Raw genomic sequence first — 8,767 nt, 5'->3', positions numbered from 1 at the left:
AAAGAAAGATATCGACTCATAAACTGTTTCATTAGCAAAGAAAGTCATAATAGCTACAAATGTGTTTGTACAATATCTACTCCACTACATTCAAAGAACTTGGAAATTTCTACATTGCCAACTAATTGCTTTATAGAATTTTAAGTGGAGTTCCAACTTGCATGTGATGCCAAAGTGGGTAGTGGGATAAAACCATGGGCTTTGTAGCACTAAGCAACCTCCCAAGCTATTAAGAAGTTCTAAAAGCTTGCATGCACACAGCAAGCTGGCATTGAACTCAAAAGAACTGCCTGTATTTTGCCTCCAGGTACATTATAAATGTATGCCAGAACATCCAACCTAGACTTAACTTTCAATTCTACTCACCTAGGAGGAAGAGTGATGGGCCATAGTATTCTGCATTGCTGATAATGTGTTTCAGAGAGGTAGGTAAAGAACCATCCATCACTAAAAGAAATATCAACAAAGACTATATGATCCAGTCTGTGAAAGGCATGAAGATGAAGGGTGATGGGTAGCAATGTTACACTGTGGTAAATAAACCTGTATTGACCAAGTCTAGGGCCCTTGTCTGATACCCCCCCGTACTTTATTTTATTCATGCAGTTAGCTTTAATAGAGGGTCATAATAAGAACAGACATGGAAAGTGTGAGAGATGGTAGTAGGATAGAAGAGATCAGAGTCCAAAGCTGGGAAAAGTGGGAAAGGGGGTTGTGTAAGTAACCCATGTCTAAGAAATATATTAAGTAACAAAAAGCTATCAATTTACTAAGTATGTTTTAGAAAAACATCAAGAAAACATGAAAAAGAACAATCTGGATAACCAAGTAGTCTTAGAAAACAGTATACAGAAACAAAATACCATGACGTATGCCATCTGAGAAAGCAGGGTCTTGAATGGCCTTTTTGAGGAAATTCAACATGGACTTGAGAAGTGCTGCTCGTTGTGGAATACACTGAACTCCTAACATGAGAGAAAGAAAAAAGTATCATATTGTGCTCACCAATTAAATCATAGTGAATAGGCACACAAAACATGTACTAAAAGACCCGTCTATATGCACTAAAGCAAAACTAGCAGACATTAAAAGTGAGATATCTGGAGATTAGAGAGAGTATTCTGAAAGCTGAAATTAAGTCACGAAAGATAGCACAAGACTGATATTAAAATCAGAGGAAGAAAGAGAGGAACGAAATGAAAAAGATAAAAACAGAAATACTGTAAAGTAAAAAGATTCAATTTCAAACTTCACTGAGTTACTCTTTTGGATATTATTTGCCCTTCAAAATGTCTGTTTTGATAATGTGTGAACCGTCAGAAGACCATAAAATGTTGTAAGACATGTTCTTATAAGATAGCCTCAAATGTGCCATTAAGTGCTGTGTAATGTTCTCTTCTTCACTAGTTAAATAAGTCAGTCGCTGTAAAAGACTGTGTATCTATGTGTCTACGCACCAGGACGGGGTCCAGGGCCAGGGCCAAGGCCAGGGCCAGGGCCAGGGCCAGGGCCAGGGCCAGGACCAGGGCCAGGACCCGGGCCAGGGCCAGGACCAGGACCCGGGCCAGGACCCGGGCCAGAGATGCTAGTGCTGCTGTTGGAACTTGATGCCCTTAATTCAACATCCAGCCGGTGCTCCATAGATATGGACGAGCCTGGACTGCTTTCCATAGTTACATCTGCAACTAAAGTACAAGTTATGATAAAGAAACTAATTAGAATAAAAGGTACTAAGAAAAAAAGATTTCTGAGAAAACTTCTTCCACTGCGTGAGATGTAAAACATGCAACTTTGTATGTTATTGCTAAGAGAGAGGTAGTAAGTAGAGTCTACTTACAGAAGATAATTAACAAATATAAAAAACACTGATGTTCATAGGGAAAGATGTTACATAGAATGAACAATACAAGCAGAATGTGTTTATACTCTCATCTTTCTACTCTAAAAACTAAATACATGTAAATGTGAACATGAAGAGGAAGTAAGGCTGTAATGAGCCACATCAATTTAGCAGCTAATTTCAGATGGTTAACAATTCCTTTTAAATTTTAAAAGCAAATACTTACTCTCTATAATGTTTCAGTTATGTAAACTCTAAATGGGAACTTAATACATTTCATAAATGAAAAATTTTTATGTTGTTTTTATGCTCTCTCCTACTTATGCAAGTGGTAAGAACAAACTCACGATTGTGCAACTTTCTGTGTATTGAGTATGTAATTTCTTTGAGAATACAACACAATCACTTGGATTAGTTTTAAATACTTGTTTCCTGGCCTTCAGTTGCAAATTTACTGGATCAAGCATTTCAGATGGCGTCAGAATCTACCAAGCAATTATTGTTCTGTTTGTTAAATTCTGACAATTGCTGATTTACAATAGATAGTAAACAATTATTTATCAGCAGTTAATAAACAATACATTTTACTCAACACTTGGGATCTCACCTGTGAACTTAAATGTCAGCTTATTCCCAATAAAACAGAATCAAAAACTAAGCAAAAGAATTTCTGGGGGCTGAAATATGCACAGATAAATGTGCCCAAAAACAAAGTCAGAAAAAGGAATAGTATACTATTTACTGTTAATAAAATGGTGCGTTATATTTGTATTACCTTTTTAATAAACATAATAATAGATACACAATAATAATCTGTGTTATTAAGAAAAGACCAATATAAGAAAGCTATTTGAGGAGGCAGTATTTTTCTATTCTATTATGAAGTATATATTAGGAGAGGGATGGAAATGTTATAAAAAACAAACACATACACAACACACTTGAAAACTAAAATGATCTGGTTTTACAGTTCTAATTTTATCACTTAAAAGATCCCTAAATCACTAAATCCCTAATCCCTAACCACTTGAAACCTCTGATAGTTTTCCAAGGTCCCATTTATGAGTTTATAGTCTGTAATTTAGCAGGCAAAAAAGATAATATTTTGACTACACAGAACTTATTATGTTTTAGTAATGTAAATAAGATCATGAACCAACACAATTGCAGAGTGACTTTAGTGGTATGCTGTAGCTCTACCATCTGCTTTACCTTCCTCCCAATTCTTTTCCAAACACTTGATACATCATTTATATAAAAAGCGTTGAAATATATATCTGGAAACTTGTGTGCCTTTTAATTTATGAGTAAGAATTAAAATTTGGGAAGGAAAACAGAAAAGTCACATACAGAGAAATATTGGCTTAATAACTTCTTAATTACCATCCATATCAGTTTCCATTTCTTCTCCTTCTTGAGTGGTACTAGGTCTCTGGATCTTTGGCTTGATCACAAAAGGGCATTCTTTACGACACAAATCTACTTCATGCTACAATCAAGGGAAAAATATTAAGAAAAGTTCATATATTTTAGGGATTAAAAATTGTAATTAAAGAATATTAAGCAGATTATAAACTCAGTTTCTAGAAACATAAGAGAGATAACATGGTTACTTATGATAGTCGGAAAATTTCCTAGACTCAGCACTCACTGGAATTCAATGAAGTCTTATGCAAAGTGATTCTTAAGAAAATAATACCTCAAGTCTGTAGATGAAGATAGAAAGACCACTATGAGACTGAAAAGCTGCCATGTCCAGGTTGGTGATGAGGTCAACCACTCTGACAGCTCTGGTTACAAATGTTATCTGGTCCTGTTCATCACCAAGAAACTTTATGACCTGCAAGAAAGGGAGAGGTAAACACAATAATTTAAAAAGAGCTATAAAAATTATATTTTTATAATTTGCAAAGATATAGCACTGGAGTCCCCACGGGAGAGCATAGTATGAAACTGAAAGGAAGATAAAGACATATGCTGAATGCTTTGTCAAATAATAATGCTATGAATTCAAGGACTATATTCAACTTCCTGAGGCCACATGCAAAACAATTCATAAACATGATTAAATAAAAATAAAACAGCTTCGGCTGGTTGAGATGGCTCAACAGGTAAGATCATCGACTGTTCTTCCAAAGGTCCTGAGTTCAAATCCCAGCAAACACATGGTGGCTCATAACCACCCATAATGAGATCTGACACCCTCTTCTGGTGTGTGTGAAGACAGCTAAAGTGTACTTATTCATAATAATAAATAAATCTTAAAAAAAAAAAACAGCTTAGTTTATTGCAAGCCAGAGAGATGCCAAGACCCATTGTCTCAAAATTCCTACCTACCAACCAACCAACCCAAATCCTGTGATAATTAAAGTAAAACTTTACAAGTACCCTTACATACATTTTTCTTAGGGCCATGCATAATGTCACACTATTATACATTGCAGCACTGTCTAGACCCAGAGCCTCTAGGCTACCAAATTATGCTGGATCACAAAAATTCATAATATTGACAATAGATACACGTGGTAACATAAACTACAACTTTTAGGATAAACTTTCTATGCTATCTACTCACTGTAAAACATTCAAACTCTTTTCTCTGTTAGTTGATTTTCACACAATTATATTAGAAAGGAAAAGCATAGTACCTTTAGTAAGGCTTCCATCATTCCACAGGAGACCAAGGCTTCACCACCGGCATCATAGCTGGCCAGATGGTACAAAAAGGAGAAAAGAGCTGTGGCAAACTGATGAGGGTATGGATCCATGGAAGGATCTACAGAGAAAGTTGGGAAAGGGATAATCAGCTCAGGATTTTCAGTTATTGAGATAGCACAATGTTAAAGAATTGTGGAGATCCTCTTGTTCCTAGGTAAAGAATTCCCACACAAACCTACCAATCATGGCCTGAATGCAGTTTCGCACAAGTACAGGCAAAAATCCATGGTAGGAGGCAGTTCCAGTACAGTCAATAATACTGCTGAGCTTGGGAGTTCTCTCCAAATGGACAATTGATGTTAACGTTCGTAAAGAAGCAGCTTTAATTTCCTATGATGACAAAGTAAACACTGTCAAAAGCAAATGGACAACTGAACCAAGGTGCTAATATCTCAAAATCAAATTTTCAGTACTTATATTAAAACTGTTTGAGGAGACTGACGTCAGTAGAAAAGAACATTGTGTATTTGGTATTCAGTAATTTCACAGTTAAGACTTCCCTTCTAGGATATTTTTGGACTCCTCAATAAAAACAGAAGGCATATGCATAGTAAAACTTGATATGTACACAGTAACAAACACTTACCATAAGCTGCTTATCTGTTATTTGAAGGACATCTACCAACTCTTCTATCAACCCATTATACAAGATACTGTTTGCTGACTCTTGCAAGGCATTAGAATAGACTGCAAAAGAGAAGCAAAGACTTTGGCAGAAATGTAGTTATTAAGCTACCATTGGATAACACACATTCCAATCAGCACAAAAGGGTAAAATAACTACATTGTGGTAAGATCTGGATAACCACATATTTCTCTACTAAAATTATCAGTAGCCGTGACGAAGAATTTGGAAGTTTTATAGGAAAAGGGAGCAAAGAGTTTATTTTCCTAACATCGCTACGTGATTAGACTATAACTATGTTTTGGATATAAGTATGGTCTTTTCTTTTGGCTTGTTCCTTTTCCATGAATCCTTTCTAAAAGAAAGAAAATTTACAGACTATTGTACACTGTCAAAATTATGTGGTACTACTAAAAGGTAAGAATGTGTTGGAGGCAGTGATGGCACATGCCTTTAATTCCAGCACTTGGGAGGCAGAGGCAGGCAGATTTCTGAGTTCGAGGCCAGCCTGATATACAGAGTGAATTCCAGGACATCCAAGGCTATACAGAGAAACCCTGTCTCGAAAAACCAAAGTCATACACATTCTTGTATATATTCTAGAAGGGCATAGTGGCTCATATCCTTAATCCCAGGATTTGGGAAGCAGAGGCAGGTAGATCTTTGTGAGTTAGGATAGCCTAGCCTATACCATGAGTTCTAATACAGACAGAGCAACATGAAGTGAGACCCCATCACAAGAAAATGCATATAATCTACTTTTTGCTGAAATACACAAGGAGGTAATAGTGGCATGCACTCTTGAAATAAAAAAATGGCCGAGATGTGAGTACATTCATTAACTTAAACACTTTCTGGAAATGCATTAGAATGCCAGAAATTGTACTAGGTATGGATAAAAACACAAAAGATTTCATAGCAAAGTGGTCAGCTCTAAGAGTATGGAAGCAGAAACTAAATGAAAGTAGGTAGTAGTAGCGATACTTGTCCATTTGTGCCTTGTAATGTGCCTAGCACGTGACAGGCTGAATTCCAGGCTTTACTTTCAGTTCTTAGAATAGCTTATAAATACTGTTCCAATATGAAGTACTTGAAGTTGCCTGAGGGAATACATTATGTGGGTAAATAATTCTCAGAACCATGGTGGGAATCTTAATAACATGTGATTCCCATATACAGATGAAGTTATGTCATTTGTACAAAAATAGATGCAAATTCATGCAAAATGGACAAGTAACATTATCTTTTATTTGTATGTCATACACTTTACATACATAAAAATCAGTTGTGTGCTGATGACATGATAATAGAAATGAAACTATCTGGGGAACAAATGGAGGTAAAATTGGCCAAAGACCAGAGAAATGAGCTATAATGGGTATTACACACTCAAGATGCATTATATGCTTACATGAAAATGGCCAGATAGAATTCTGCATAATTGGGGGCTGGGGAGTTGGTTCAGCAGTTAAGAGCACTGACTGCTCTTCCAGAGGTCATGAGTTCAAATCCCAGCAACCACATGGTGGCTCACAACCATCCATAATGAGATCTGACACCCTCTCTTCTGGTGCGTCTGAAGACAGCTACAGTGTACTTACATAATTAAAAACAAAAAGGCCAGTGTATTCTATTGTATAGAGTATTAACTACTTATTTTCAGACTTCAAAATTATACCTGTGAAAGGATGGGAGATCTGGACAAGGAATTATCAAGAAGAATATGGACCAGTAAGATGATGTCAACTAAGCCCATGTAACATGGCAATAAAAAGCTTTATTTTTTCTAGTACATAAAGAAGCTCAAGAATGATGAATGACTACAGCAGTAACTGGAATATGCAAATACGTTTATAATTTAGGTTGCCAAAATAAAGCCTCATAGCAATGAATAAAGATGACACTCATCAGAAATCAAGTTCAAACTACCTAATTAGGACTGGTTAATTAGTGTTTTCTTACCTAATATAGATATTGCATGCAGTCTGGCCTGAACAGCTTGTAATCGCTTCCTGTGATTAGAAAAGCCATGGGCCAGTCGTATATGTGTAAATAACAGCATCTGTACAGAAATAAGACTTATATTAGGAAATCATTAACAAAGGGTAGGTTTTTCTCGAGGTTACCTTTTATGATTCTTGGTAAAATAATTTTGTTGCTTGGGTACCAAACTGAACTAGTATAATATTACATACTCTGAGATTAGTTGACAGAATTAGAATGACAAAACAGGGATCTCTCAATATCCTGCTATTTCAAAAATTGTCAATACACATTGATAGACAATAAATAATTCAAATTTTAAATAAATATCTGATCACTGCCAAAAAAGAACAGGACAAGCTAACACAATTGAATTCTCCTATATGTATCCAAAATGTTGGGAAAGCTATCACCACTACTGGATAATCATTTTGAATCAGCTTGCAAATTTACAATCAACCATAAGGTACTAGAAGTTATTATCTTCAAGAAGAAAGAAATGTCTAGCTAGCTAATCTGCTATGGTCGGACTCCAAATGTATATCAATTTTGCTATGGCTTCTGTTTACCCAACACTTATCATTAGTGTATTTGGAAAACCACCATATGCAAGATTTTTTTCAAATGTATTTTACCTGCTTATCTTTAGGAATGCTGTACATTTTGGTGAGAGATTCCATTATTTCAGAAGGACTTTCTGAAATCTGTATTAGAAAAAAATTAGTTAAGAACAAGGCTACAGACAAAAATTAACTAACCAGCTGTCAAAGAATTCTCTTACCTTGTCAAGTTGTTCTATGTGAATATAATGTAGTGTATTACTAGTTGTCTGAAATTAAAAAGTTGAAATACCTGTTAGTGGTCACTAAATACCGTGTAAGAGCAACTGAGAACAAAATGCCATCCTAGGTAAGTCAACTGTTTGAAAAATCAAGTTAATTTCATAGTCCTCCAAAGCATCCATTTTCCACATATAATACTCACAATATTACTTTTTTGCAAACTGGTAGTATGTTTCATATTCTATGTTCCTTTTTAACCCTTGTCTAACAATCTTCACAATCTTAGTATTCATACCAAAGACTGTATACATGAGAACAGCTTCTCATGTTTTGAAGACAACTTTATTTTAGAAAAAAATTTTAACAATGAAAGTGGAAGAAAAATCTGATTCATCGGGGAATTTCCATACCAAACCAAGTCATAGCAGATCATCCAGGAATTTCAAACATTATTTAAGTAACATTTTACACACACAAGACAGAGCTTTTTTTAATAGACTGGGATAATAAATACTGAAACTGAAACCCAACTACCTAAGACTATTAGGATGGCATTCCAAACAGAGGCTATGAGCAAAACACACAAATATGGTAATGCCCAATAAAAGGAGTTGTAACTTTTGGCAGGTACAGCACAAATCAAATTATTTGGGGGGGGGAGTTGAGAGCACCCTCTTGGAAGCAAGGGGGAGGAGGAGCTGGGAAGGGAAGTACCAGCTGGAATGTAAGTAATTTTTAAAAATACTTCATGTTCCTTTCTCCTCGTACAAAGCTCAAGTCCAAGTGGATCAGGGACCTCCACATCAAAGCAGATACATT

General features: G+C 35.7%; 1 protein-coding gene across 25 annotated transcripts in view; it reads right to left on the bottom strand.

Moving 5' to 3' along the window:
- Positions 1-8,767, bottom strand: part of Huwe1 (HECT, UBA and WWE domain containing E3 ubiquitin protein ligase 1) — a 200,895-nt gene that overhangs the window by 73,052 nt on the left and 119,076 nt on the right. For 20 of the 25 annotated variants that reach the window (XM_031369185.1, XM_031369177.1, XM_031369166.1 and 17 more), the window contains 11 exons: positions 7,948-7,995; positions 7,802-7,870; positions 7,146-7,245; positions 5,145-5,245; positions 4,738-4,888; positions 4,489-4,616; positions 3,540-3,680; positions 3,224-3,329; positions 1,458-1,685; positions 864-965; positions 367-447 (listed from right to left, as the gene is read on the bottom strand). In XM_031369185.1, the coding sequence (XP_031225045.1) occupies positions 367-447; positions 864-965; positions 1,458-1,685; positions 3,224-3,329; positions 3,540-3,680; positions 4,489-4,616; positions 4,738-4,888; positions 5,145-5,245; positions 7,146-7,245; positions 7,802-7,870; positions 7,948-7,995 (1,255 nt within the window). The remainder of the gene's footprint in view (positions 1-366; positions 448-863; positions 966-1,457; positions 1,686-3,223; positions 3,330-3,539; positions 3,681-4,488; positions 4,617-4,737; positions 4,889-5,144; positions 5,246-7,145; positions 7,246-7,801; positions 7,871-7,947; positions 7,996-8,767) is intronic. The other 5 variants (XM_031369330.1, XM_031369293.1, XM_031369346.1 and 2 more) reach the window with 1 other exon arrangement.

The sequence above is a fragment of the Mastomys coucha genome, chromosome X (assembly GCF_008632895.1).
Source record: "Mastomys coucha isolate ucsf_1 chromosome X, UCSF_Mcou_1, whole genome shotgun sequence".
Taxonomy (NCBI): Eukaryota; Metazoa; Chordata; class Mammalia; order Rodentia; family Muridae; genus Mastomys; species Mastomys coucha.
Note: the sequence above shows the minus strand (reverse complement) of the source record. Positions and strands in the feature narration are given on the sequence as shown.